A 14,367-nucleotide genomic window follows, 5' to 3' on the forward strand; every position below is an offset into this window, starting at 1 on the left:
TCTATGAGTTTGACTGTTCCTCTGGTATCTTTAATTGAAATTCAATGTATTTATTGTTATATTTACGGATCTAAATTTAAACAAAAAAACTCATTCTCAACTGTTGACTAAAAATAACACTTTATAAATTGTATGCGTCCGAATCGTTTTTCTGGATTAACCTTTGACATGAACGATGAGAGTTAATTTTTTGAAAGTTAATGATGAATAGAAAGTTAAAGAGCTGAAGATATATTAATTAAATAATTTTAATTTGTTTTCATTTTAATCATTATTTTCAATAAAACAATGCATCCAAAGCCTTGTCATGATATGTATAGACTTTTATGCAATAATTCAAAATAAACATTATACTAAAGATATTACATGTAGGTTCTTTTGAAGAGAATCATTATAATTATTTAAAACGAATTTTTGATTAAGTTGCCTAATTAACTTATTTTAGATATTTCCTTTAAACAAGACAATATTATTCAAAATCAAAATATGAAATAAATATATATTAATATATATATTAATATTAAAAGCTTACAATTTACGAATAAACAAAGTGAGATTATTTTGAAGTAACTATATAATTAAATGTTATTTTCGAAAAAAAAATTTGCGACCGATGCAGTGGATTTGATTTTGTTACATTTTGACCTTCTTTTATCGTAAGGAGAAAAGAATATTACTTCGGTCTTCATCCCACTTATGTTTCATGTTTCAATCCATATAGTTTTATTTCATGCAGATCTATAGGAAAACAACACTTATCATTCTCAACTGGATTATTTTATTTTTCTCACTTTTTTCTTCTTTAAATGCCTCTTCAAAGGAGCCATTATCCTAGTCAAGTTATATGTTTTATTCGATAACATAAAATTAATATCATACTTAAGATATTTGCTTGTGACCAGGAAAATGGTTATGATAACGTTTTTGAAATTTAAAAATGATCAAATTGATTACTATATAACCATATACATTTTCGCTTTGGCAAATAAAAAGCTAAGGCTTAAATCAAAGGGTGCTCTCGATTCTTACAAATTGCAAGCAATGAATAGAAACATTCAATTCCACAGTTTGCAGAAAATAATTAGAAATATGTCAGGTAAACAGGTTTTTCTTGTTCACTGATAACATTAGTACATGATTTGCTTCACTTCAAATGCAAAATATTTGATGTTTATGCATGATAACTAACAGATTTGTGAATTTAAACATAGTATGAAATGATCACAATTTGTCAGTGTAAACTTTGTTTTCACCGATATTCATTTCAGCGGTTATCATAACTGATCTTTACATTTTCAAATGATCCGTTTCCCTTTTGGAATATTCAATGGTAAGCCCTGAATATGATGGTGCTCCCGATGCTTGCAACGTGTCAGTTATGAATAGAAATATTTATTTTGTGAATAAAGATAAACAAATATTGAAAAAGATGTCAGTTGATCATGTTTTACTTGTCCATATATAAGATTGATTATGATACTGCTTGACGTCCACTGGCATCATTCCTTTGAAGACACGAACTCAATGCCGCCATTTTATATCACACTGTCAGAATCTGGTTATTTCAGTTGTTATTTCAGCCGGCTTTTGTTTAAATCTGCAACCAAAAAACGACACAATAAGCTGCTTGTACCTATTTCTGAAGAATAAAATTGTCATAGTATAGATAATTGTGTTAACAAAAAAATTAAAAAGTTCAAGGTATGTAATGGTTAAATAAACCAATGAATGTTCATTCTGCAAAAGGCCGTCTTTCATTATACCAGCTAATAGACGACCTGGTACCATACAGATGAAATATACACTGGTAACTGTCATTACCATCTTTGTGATGGCTGCTTCCTGTCTCATTCTCTCCCGTTCCAATTTAGCATTGATCATTGTAGGCAAAAGTCTGTTAGTTTTAATCAGTTCACGTGCAAGAAGTATGTTCGTCACCAAGATCACAGTAAAAGGGATTCCACGAATTAGTATATAATACAGCACATACAAGTATCTATCGACAAAAGCTACACCAACATGCAGGTTTAAAGAATGTTTCACAGTAATAACAATTAACATCATACCCAGTATAACAATATACAATTTTACTGTTAGGCCGGTATTCAACTTCTCCTTAAATATAAGAGGATTTCGGATGGCAAAACTTCTTTCCATCCCAATTATCATTGCACTGATGCAGCTACTCTTACCAGTGTTGTTTGCCAATAAATTTCCTTGCCTAGGAACTTCTGTGCTGGTATACAAGTGATAGACGGAAGTGCCAGGGTGTCAGATATTGACATAATCAAAATAAGAATGTTAACTGAAGTCCAAAGTTTTCTTTTGAACAAAACAATAATTGTTATCCCATTTCCAATGATTCCAAAACACGATATTATCCAAAAACAGTTTGTAGCGACCGTCCAGCTCTTTGGAAATTATATGTTGAAGTGTTTTCAGTAACGCAACTATTTCTCAATGAGAAATTTGATTCCATGGTATTCAAACAAAGAAAAAACAATAAGTTCGTGTTTGTTTGTTTGTAGCAATTGTGGCTCCTTGTGAATTTCGTATAAATGAAAGTAACTTGATGGTCATATATATAATATCTTCTCTAAACTTTTAATATTCAGGACAGATAATTATTTAGGTGAATTTGACTCAATTTATGTGCATGTATAATTCAATAGTTTTGATGTTCACAAAAGTAATACAATATTATGTATTTTCTTAGTTTTTCAAAGAAACGAAAAAAGCTAGAATATATGCATAATGTTTTTAATAAATATGTATATCCAGATCTTAGTTTGATGATCTCTTAATTATATATATGTTCTTCGAAACTCCATCGTCTCTGAACTCTTTTAATTTGTCAGCGTTTGAAGAGTAATAATATGTATTAGACGTAAGAAGATGAAAGTCTAGTAGCAAACTTATAATTTAGATGATCCAATATACCAATTAGATTTATCTTAACGTTATCATCTTTTTCGTTAATCGACAGATAAAAACAATACTCATAAAATCTAATGACTGCTTGCAATTACAAGTCTATGATCACACCTGTATGACCCTGATACAGATTAATCCAGACGTCGACGCGTTCTAATCGAACACAGCGTACACGTGTACCACTGAATTATGACAGTTAAGAAATCATAATTTTAAAGCAAATACTATACATAATTCGGATATTTAGCTCCAATACATTCTTTACTAGAATACTCATTAAGTGTTTTTTTTTAATATGTGACATTTTTACAGGCACAAATTAAAAAACAACGCACGACAATGCCACTGACAAAAGCATGCTTGGTATTTTTATATATTTAAAACATAATGTTTATCGTGTTTCATTGTTTTTAAAACATACATTTTAGAAAATTCATTGTTTAGAGTTGACAAACTTATAAAGGTCGTAGATTTATGTGGTATCTAGTAACAAAAACAAAAACACCCGTTTTAAAGTCTCTTTGTTTTCATGCTGTGTTCGGTTCGTTATCATTACACTTTTCTATACTGTACGCTTCGTTGAGACACCATTGTATTTGTCAATGAATTTTCTATGTATAAAAGAATGCTTCGATAGGATTTTAACCTATATACGTACATGTTTAGAAAAATCAATTTACCACCGTAAGATGCATTCAATAACCTATAATATCCGTGGTATTATTAAAACACTTTTGGAGGTATTTTGTACATGCTAAACATTTCATTATCTATACGAAAGTGTAAATTGCTAAGAAAATACAATTATTGGACAAATGCTAATATCACTAGCTGAGCAAACGGATATCCTCGTCCGATTATCATTTTGTTAGCAATTTTTAAAACGTTGACATACAATGAACTGTTACACCACTATCTAATGTTAGGTGAAGGGATAGGTTCCCACTGACATGTTTAGCCTCGCAACATTCTGTATTCGCCTGGAATTCAGTGGTTATATATTTGTTTTTCTTTCATTATTTTGTGCATAAATTAGGCCGCCAATTTCTATCCTTTGAATTGTTTTATATTTTTCTTTTCGGGGCCTTTTATAGCTGACTATATGCGATATACGCTTTGTTCATTGTTGAATGCCGTTCAGTGACCTATAGTTTTTCATTTCTATATCATTTGGTCTCTTGTGAAGAGTTATCTCATTGGTAATCAATGACAATCCATGGATTATAGGCTTTTGGCCTGAATCTCAGAAGCGAATTCAAGGGGGTTATTGAATATGATAGAGTTAAAAACATGTTAAGACAATGAACGTTTATTTTAAAGCCATTGTTTATAACTAATACAGTTTCTTTGATGCATGTGGAGATGTAAAGGCGAATAGATGATTGTCATCATTAATTAGTTTGCTTTCTTAAATTTTTGTTTTTTATATCTTTAAGGTATAAAGGTTATGCTAAATTTCCTCCAATATTACAGTCTTTTTACTGTGATGTCAAAATCCACAACTAATTTTCATTATGGTTATTATAAGCATCTTACAGTCTATAACCACCCATATAAATTTCATTCAAATTTGGACTTATGTGTGTTACATTGAACACTCTTATCTTGATGGAAAACCACAAAAAACACAAATCTGAAGAACTTGTTAAGTCCCAGTGAACTATCATTTGAAAAATAAGTTTGTTGGATTTTTGGTAAAATACATATAGAAACGCAAAAAGTTTGTGTTTTTCTAAACACTATTTTTTGCCATTTTCTAAATTGTCAGCAGGTTTCTGTTTATTCTATTTGAACTTGAAAAAAGGAAACACATGATAAATGGATTACATGATGCACGTGCACTATGATTGATAGTTGTTTTCCTAGCGTAATATGGTAAATATTTATGCCTGAAAATCATTAATTACCAAAATAAATTATGAAGGTTGATAGGGATGAGATGGTGTTGGTGGTTGGGGATGGACTGGTTCTTCAAAATTTCGTCCTATGGGCTCCTCAAAAAGTTGTTTGTCGGAAGAAAACCAAAGGGACCATATCTATATTCCCCAGTAACCCTTGGGGTCATCGGCAAATAATGCGGTTGGGTGAAGCCTCAATTATATACCTTACCTTAGACATTTGCTTTGTTGCTTCTTTCATTTCTTTATAGTTATCAATAAAAAATGAGACGTTTCAAAGTTGGTCCTGAAAATTTTATAAACCCCTATTTGTAAATGACACTCGTACCTAATGGCTGATTTTTGGTTGCTTATCGTTCACTTGCAAATATTTCAAGCTTGTTCCGGATGAGCACAAAGTACCGACACAAAATACAGGTAGGTTCTCGAGGGAGGATCACCGGAATTACGTTGGGGAAGTTTGGACTGCCACTAGATAAAATGAGGTATATTGGAAAAATGCAAAAATGTTACCCCATATTGAGTTTTTGCAAGGATTCAATTCGTTAAGTGTAGAGAGCTTAGTGCTCTCTACACACGAAGAATTGGGTATATTATTCCAATTCTGACTGTACTTGGCTGCGGCCTTGTACATCCACACAGTTAAACGAGTGTCCAACTTCAACGAGAGTTTTACTGCAGTTAGGAAAAAGTCCAAGGTAACCATATCTATATTTCCCAGTCACCCTTTGGGGTCACTGGTACATAATGCGAATGGGTTAAATATGTTTGAAAGTCCATCATCTGCTTAAAATAAGACAGTGGTGTAAAACAAAAGACGACAATAGACTTCAACAAATTCTTTCATCGATTATACAGATTTGGCTAGAAAGTTTTGCCGCACCTGTCGAATTCTTACTTAAAACGAGATATCACATCATAACGTTCACCGTAATGTTGTTTAAATAGCAATTGAATTTGATTTTGAAAAACCGAAACATAACTAAATATTATTACCATGCATCCACACTTATAAGAACTCGTGAGATCGTTCATCATCTCGATACTGTTTTCTTATATTTGGCATTGCACAAGTTCATGCGTTTTTATTACTTCTTTACACTTGATCCGTTGTATATATACTGACTGGTATTTTAGTCTCGAATAACATAGTTTACCTTTTAGTTGTAATTGGCTTTGAAATAACTATCAGTTACTACACTGATTACTCTAATTTCGTGTTTTATGTGTATTGTTTGTGTGCCTTGTACATGTACCTATATTTTGAGTTGAGCCAATTGCAACGGTACTTTTTTTTATTTTAAGCATGGTGTGCTGTTACACCAGTGTTCCAAGTTAGGGAGAGGGTTGAGGGCTCACATGTTTAATACAACGCATTAATTCTTTATGCGCCCATCTAGAATCAGGAGCCTGTAGTACAATGGCTATATAGATATGTCATATTTGTTATTCGTCAATAAATAATTCGCGAGTTTTTTAGCTTTAAATGTTTCAATTTTTTTTATCGGGGCCTTTGATAGCCAATTATATGGTATAAGTTTTCCACATTGTTGAATGCCGACCGTTGGACTATGATTTCGTACACTCAAACAAAATATTACAACTCAAAACAATCGAAATACAAAACATGTACAACTAATAAAACAAAAATGCACACTAACGAAACAAACAAATAATTAACTTACTGAAGTTCCTGGGTATTTTTCTCGAAGATAAATGTTGGAATGTCAACATATATTTCAGTGCCTGCTTCATGAACTTTGTAAATACTAGACACAATCATTTATACACCTCTCCATTGAAGAGAGTTCAGGTGGCGGCATTGTATAAAGATAAGGATGTCGGAATGGGCGTGACTTTTATTTATAGATGGCGCAGCATTGTAATATCAATCGTAGGCGCAATCTGCCAAATGTGTAGAGGAGGCGACTTGATCGTAACCCTTGGCTTGCGAAGATGAGTCAACATAAACTATGATTAAGAATAAACAAAAAGAGGTGATTTGTAAGCTGATTTAAAAGTGTGATATAATGTATCACAGGATTACGTCATTTTCAGTGTCCGGCATTATTTCCTTGTTAATTTGTTCAAAAGCTCTACCAATAAAACATACAACGCGACCAAATCTGATTATAAAACACACATAAATAAACTTATACTTGTACTATTATTTGTCTGTTAGTCTTTTTATTTTTTTAGCTATGGCGTTGTCACTTTATTTTCGATTTTAGGTTTGACTGTCCCTCTGGTATCTTTTGCCCCTTTTTTATTAGATTTTACAGAAAGTTTTATATTCAAAATCGGAATTTAAGTCGAAATTGCAGATAATTAAAAAGGGACACGAAATTTAAAATATCCATTTTATCCTTTCAACTTCTTGATCAGAGAACAAAAAGAAAAAAGAAAAATCAAGTTTACTTCTACCCTTTTTTTAGACTTTATTGATCACTTCAAATTTCATGCTTCTTTCACACATGTCGATGAAAAAAGATTTTACATCAAATTTTCAATTTTTCAATCATAACATTTATTGTAAATAAAAGATTTTTTGGCTGGAATTTCCGATAATATTGATTTTATTAATGCCATGTGTGTAGAAGGCATTTCTTTGTTTAAGTATATCAACATGAGGTCAAGGACTACATCATGTTCAATGCATGATCATCTAATTACATTATCTGATTGGTCAGTTCTTAAAATCGGTAATTAATATCAAATTTCTACATGTGCTTGGACATGCGGTCATTCGCCTTTGTTTTGGGAGAAAGAAAAGATCGTTTTGAATTTATCTGAAAAACCGAATAAACTGTAGAAAGGCATTCATCGAAGAATCCACAGATTAGAAGGTAAAAGCGAACCTTAACTATTATTTTATATATTTTTAATAACTTAATTTTTAATTTATTATTATTTATTTTTGAATTGTTTGTTGCTTTTGAACCATGGTCCGGCGTGCCTTAATTTTTGGTAATTCTTATATTCGTCGTTTAGAAACTTTTACTCATGAAAACTGTGATCGAGGTTGGTTAAATTTAGGTTTAGACGGAACCGACATCCAGGTGGAATTTTTTGGTTTGGGGGGAGGGACTCTTCGCCCCGGTAATAAATGTGTTCTAAAGCAACAATATATGCATATAATTGAAGAATATATGCCACATTCGGTTTTTCTTCAGGTTGGAGGCAACGATTTGTCCTCTGAAAATGAGCCCGTGAAAATAGCAAGAGATATCAGTGTTTTTGCCGATTACATAATAAATTGCTATCATGTTAACCACGTGGTTATTGGTCAACTTCTCCCGAGGTATTCCGAAAGACCGGAAGCTTATTATAACAACAAGGTTTACATTGTAAACAAAGAACTTAGTCATTTAGTAAAAGAAAGAGACAATGCGACTTTCTGGCATCATAGGGGGTTGTGAAAGAACACCCCAGATTTATTATTAAAAGATAAAGTTCATCTTAATGATGAAGGTATGGAAATATACGCTAGAAGTGTCCGTGCTGCTGTTGGTAGCCTTTCACGAACATGTAATGTCGAGCAAACATGCGTTGCAAATTACCGTTTATGATTGTTATAAACTTATTGTCCCTATTTGGACATATGAAGAAAAGAAGCATACACTATAATTATGTAGTTATCTATGAATTATTTGCATATTATTACTCCATCACCTTTTGTAACGATTTATAATCTAAATTATCTCTGAGTGGTTGTGCTTAGTATGCACGTGGTTGTGCTTATATGCACATGGTTGTGCTTATACGCACATGGTTGTGACACTGGTGACATGAAAGATGTCTTATTTGTAAATAATTATGGTTGGTTACATCATTTATATCAGAGTTATATAATATAATATGTCTCTTTTTATATTTAAATATTGATTATCCATAATCATGGTTTATATACTTTTATTTTAGTATATTATTAGGTTAATTATTTAATCAGAGAATAAATCATGTCTTTCCCTATAATGGTTGTGTCACAATAGGGATCGATTTTGGTACTATTAAAGAATTTTATTCATATTGGTTGGTTTTATAAAATTGGTTTTGGAGTAATAATTAGCATACATGTATCATAGTCAAACTTAACTTTTAACATGAGTACATTTTGCTAGATATATCATCATATCAACTATGTTAATTTTATTGACAAGCATTTTGGTTTAAAAATTATACTTATTTACATTTGTAGTAACATTCTTAAAGTTCTGTGATATACAGGATTTCTATTTTTATTTATTTTGTTTTTGTTTTATGTTTTTATAGCAAAATGCCAAAGCAGAAGAGCCGAACAAGAAGAAAGGCTGCTCCTCAAAGCATTGAAGAAGATGTTCCAAATTTAGTGGAGGAACAAAGTGAGATACCACCACTATACAGGCCACCAGTGCGGAGACGCAAGACCAGACGAGCTGTTCCTGAAACAATTACTGAACAGCCGTCTGTTCCAACAGCAAATGACATTGCTGATGCTTTATTCCGAAAGTTTGAAAGTTCCGGCGTGCAACTGGTAAAAGACAATACAGCAGTTCCAATTAATGACTTAACTGGTATGTTGTCGTCATCATCCACACAACCAGAAAATTCATCAAATAATGACTCTCAGGGACAAATGTTAGCTGTCTTCCAACCGCCATTGTCTTCAGATCCTAATATTAACACGTCTTCTGATGGTGAGCTGTTAAACTCTAACTCGTATGCCGAGAATCCTTATGCTTGTGACATGTTGAGACATTCTATACCTTTAGATTACCATGTCAGCAATAAGGTTAAATCTGATGTTTGGTGTGATAACTATGTAAATTTTGCTTTATTATTACCTTCTAACATTGATGATACATGTAATGAATCAACATTATTTGAGAATTTGAATATAACAATTTCAAATAGGAAGTCTAACAAAGAGCTTTTGTCCATTCACCAATGGACAAATGCTTTTGACATATTTATGTCTATATATCTTGAAAAGAATTTGAGGTCGGCTAGAGCATTGATTAAATATGGTTTTAATGTACGGTCATTATGCAAGTCCTTGGGTTTCCAAGCCGCTAAAGTATATGATGAGAAATTTAGAAAGATAAGAAAAATTTTAGGGTTACAATGGGATCAAATCAATGATGAACTTTGGCGATCTGCTGCTTTATATGAAAGACAATCTGATTTTTCAGGTCAAAATAAGAAGTCGTATGCTAAAACCTCAAACTCAGCCCCAAATTCTTTTCAAAGGAGGGCCCAGCATCAGTATCAATTCCCAAATGGCTATTGCTGGGCCTTCTGTAAATCAGGGGAATGCACAGCAAAGTTTTGTAAACTCAAACACCAATGTGTACACTGCAGCAAGAAACACTGTACCCTTACATGTCCAGAGCAAAAAGGAAAACAGGCAAACTTTGTCAAAACTTCCAACACCAATAAAGGTTGAAAATTTGGAACATTTTTTAGTAGGTTATGAAACCCAGTTGAAAGATAAATTGATTCATGGTTTTTCTTTTGGATTTTCAATTAATTCTTGTTTTTCTACATCTCTTAATAAGAAGATTTTCCCTCCAAATCATAAAAGTGCAAGGGAAAATTATCATGTTGTGCAATCGAAACTGAATAAAGAGATTGAAGCAGGCAGAGTTAAGGGTCCATTTACAAAGCCCCCTTTCCCTCTTTTTGTATGCTCCCCTTTGGGTTTAGTTCCAAAAAAGGAACCCAATTCTTATCGATTAATACATGATTTGTCGTATCCTAAGGGTGACTCTGTAAACTCTGGTATTTCCCCAGAATTTTCGGCAGTACAATACCAAAACATTGAAACAGTCATAGATTTAGTCCAATCTTATGAATCAAACTGTCTAATGTCCAAAACCGATATTGAGCATGCATTTCGCTTAATTCCAATAGCTAAAAAAGATCATCATCTGTTAGGTTTTCATTGGGACAAACAGTTTTATTATGATGTATCCCTCCCCATGGGGGCTTCGTCCTCGTGTCAGCTATTTGAGGCTTTTTCTACAGCCCTCCACTGGATTTTAAATGCTAAATTTCAAATATATGGCGTATCACACCTGTTAGATGATTTTTTCTTTGTCGGAAAAGCTGGCTCAAATGAATGTTATAGTGCATTACAAACTTTTCTTTGTCTTGCTGATAAATTGGGGGTACCCATCAAATCAGAAAAAACACAACTCCCTACTACTTGCATTACTATCTACGGTATTGAAATTGATTCTACTCAGATGGTAGCTCGATTACCTATGGAGAAAATAGAAAAAATTTTGCAATTATTAAGTAAATACAAATGTAAACGCAGTATCTCACTCAGAGAATTGCAATCCTTATTGGGTCTTTTAAATTTTGCATGTGGAGTTATCATACCTGGGAGAGCCTTTTTACGTAGGCTTTTTGATCTGACTATAGGTCATACATCTCCTCATTATAGAATCAATCTGAATTCTGATGCAAGATTAGATCTTAAGTTATGGTACAGTTTTATTGAAAATTACAATGGTAAATCTTGTTTTTTATTCAAAGAATGGGTTTCATCAGATTTTTTAAAACTGTTTTCTGATGCTGCAGGTACTTATGGTGGTTTTGCTGCAGTTTTTGGCAGCAAATGGTTTTCAGGGAAATGGCCACCGGAGTTAATTGATTTACACATTACAGTGAAAGAACTTTTCCCGATTGTGTTAGCTATTGATATATGGGGCCCTCTATTAGCAAATCATAAAATACTGTTTTTAACAGATAATTCAGCTGTTGCTGAAATTATAAATAAGACATCATCTCGGGAAAAGAATATTATGAGACTGATCCGAAGATTAGTGTTAGCTGCATTAAAGTACAATATCTATTTTAGAGCCAAACATATTCCTGGGAAAACAAACGTTATTTGTGACTTGTTGTCTCGTTTTTCATTTCAGGAAGCTCATCAGATTGCTCCTTGGTTAAGTCCAACTCCTGTGGCCATTCCACCTCAATTTTTGCATCTATGACTGATAAGCTTGTTAGTGCATCATTATCTGCTGCTACTCAGTCATCATATAATAGAATGCTAAGTGTGTATTCAAATTTTTGTCAGAAATATTTTCCAGGAGTTAATGTACTTCCATCTACTCATGTCATGGTTGCTCATTTTATTTCACATTTATTTATTCAAAATTATCAACCATCTACAATTGCGTCTTACATATCAGCCATCAGTTTTATGCATAAAATTAAGTTCTTACAGGATCCAACAGACACATTTTTTATTAAAAAAATGTTAAAAGGTACAAAACAGTTGAGACATTCTGTTGATACACGGCTGCCAATAACCTATGACATTCTTGTAAAATTGGTTAAGGCTTTACCAAAAGTAATAGTAGGCATTTATAATCAAGTTTTGTTAAAAGCTATGATGTCTACAGCTTATTTTTGTTTCTTAAGGATTGGAGAAATTGCAGTTAAAACTGAGTCTGAAATCTATACAGTAATTCAAAGGGAAGATATAAAGTTTGAAAGCGTAAATGGTCATGTGAGCAATATGACAATTACTATGAAGTTCTACAAACATAGTAATCTACAGAGTAAGACATTATCAATAGCTAGACGTCCTGAAAATTATTTATGTCCTGTTAAAGCTATTGAGGAATATCTAAGGTTACAAAATTGTCCACATGGTCCTTTATTTCGATTTAAATGTGGAAAACCTGTTTCGGGTTTTTATTTCAATTCTTCACTAAAAAGTTTGCTTAATTTCGTAGGATTAGACACTAATTTTTATAAAGGCCACAGTTTCCGAATTGGAGCTGCGACATCTGCAGCTGCCAGAGGTGTGCCGTTAGCCTTGATCCAAAGCATGGGTAGATGGAAGTCGAACGCTTTTCAACATTATATTCGACTTGATAATTTTCACACTTAGATTTAATATAATCTCAGTCGCTTATTAAGTACTTTGGTAGAGGTCAACATGGCTTGCTTTACCTTATTGTGATTTTTTGTATTTACTTTTAGAGAGGTCAACATGGTTTGCTCTGCAAATTTAAGTTTTTTTGTTTTTTTTTTTTTTATTTCAGTCATTTACTATATGTAATGGTATTTATTGGGTTGGTAGAGGTCAACATGGCTTGCTTTACCTTTCCTTACAAGTTTAATTATCAATGATTATTTTGTATACTTATATATCATTTCTTTCTTGTTTTGTTTTGTTTATAATATGTGTTATTATTTTTGTAGAGGTCAACATGGTTTGCTCTACACTTTTACTGAAATGCTAAAGTTAAAAAGATTATATTTTATTCAATTTTGGGTGTTTTTTATTGAGGTCAACATGGCTTGCTCAATTTTCTAATTCTGGAGTTCCTAAGTTGAATACAGAGTCCTCGGTTGGGGATCCCTCTTGGGATTTGTGGCACTTTTTCAACCCCACCTTTGCTTATTAAAGTCATTGTCATTTATGCAGTACTATTATAATTGTTAAGATGTAAGTTGCATTTTAAATTAATTTCTGAATAAATGACATTTTACTCAACTTGTATTTTATTAACAGCAAACATAGCTCAGACTCTTTGATCTTGGTCATTTATACAAGGTTTTCTCGTTGTTATCTGTGTCAAGGAACATTAGCTGACAAAATAACATTTATTGTAAATAAAAGATTTTTTGGCTGGAATTTCCGATAATATTGATTTTATTAATGCCATGTGTGTAGAAGGCATTTCTTTGTTTAAGTATATCAACATGAGGTCAAGGACTACATCATGTTCAATGCATGATCATCTAATTACATTATCTGATTGGTCAGTTCTTAAAATCGGTAATTAATATCAAATTTCTACATGTGCTTGGACATGCGGTCATTCGCCTTTGTTTTGGGAGAAAGAAAAGATCGTTTTGAATTTATCTGAAAACCCTCCCATTTCCCTCCCTTTTAAGTGTTATTATATAGGACATTTATTTTTTTCTTTAAACATGAATTAATTACAATATTCATGTATACTTGTTTATATAATTTGTATATACATATGTTGGTGAGTTAATTTTTCAACTCACTTTTATTTTTGTCATTTTTTTTTTTTATGTTTATTTTGTTACGGTGTGGCACTTTTTCAACCCCACCTTTGCTTATTAAAGTCATTGTCATTTATGCAGTACTATTATAATTGTTAAGATGTAAGTTGCATTTTAAATTAATTTCTGAATAAATGACATTTTACTCAACTTGTATTTTATTAACAGCAAACATAGCTCAGACTCTTTGATCTTGGTCATTTATACAAGGTTTTCTCGTTGTTATCTGTGTCAAGGAACATTAGCTGACAAAAATTACTTTATAATATCTCCTTGTCAGATGATTTGGTTTACAATTAACCAGGACCCAGAGATGTCCCGCTGCTCAAATAGCACACCCAGGTGACGTAAAAAAGATGAAATATTCAATAAACATCGTAGACTAGTATAAAAAGAGAACAACGGATATCAAAGAAAAATCTATTGATAGTTGTTTCCTGCAATCCAGTAGCAAATATTACATGACTAGATATAACCATTACCCATTTATTTAATT

The 14,367-nt window shown here is 32.2% G+C and overlaps 1 protein-coding gene across 4 annotated transcripts; it reads left to right on the top strand.

The window, feature by feature from the left end:
- Positions 1-7,358: 7,358 nt before the first annotated feature.
- Positions 7,359-14,021, top strand: LOC143082671 (integrase/recombinase xerD homolog). Of its 4 annotated transcripts, none has more exons than XM_076258478.1 (3): positions 7,359-8,303; positions 9,105-9,508; positions 11,744-14,021. In XM_076258478.1, exons 2-3 carry the CDS (start codon positions 9,109-9,111, stop codon positions 12,721-12,723), a joined length of 1,380 nt encoding a protein of 459 aa, XP_076114593.1. In that variant the 5' UTR covers positions 7,359-8,303; positions 9,105-9,108; the 3' UTR covers positions 12,724-14,021. The 4 variants fall into 4 exon arrangements, with proteins under 4 accessions (XP_076114593.1, XP_076114595.1, XP_076114597.1 ...); XM_076258480.1 differs by having other exon boundaries at positions 7,359-7,678; XM_076258482.1 differs by having other exon boundaries at positions 9,105-14,021.
- The last annotated feature ends 346 nt before the right edge of the window (positions 14,022-14,367 follow it).

This window comes from Mytilus galloprovincialis, chromosome 7 (assembly GCF_965363235.1).
Source record: "Mytilus galloprovincialis chromosome 7, xbMytGall1.hap1.1, whole genome shotgun sequence".
Classification (NCBI taxonomy): domain Eukaryota; kingdom Metazoa; phylum Mollusca; class Bivalvia; order Mytilida; family Mytilidae; genus Mytilus; species Mytilus galloprovincialis.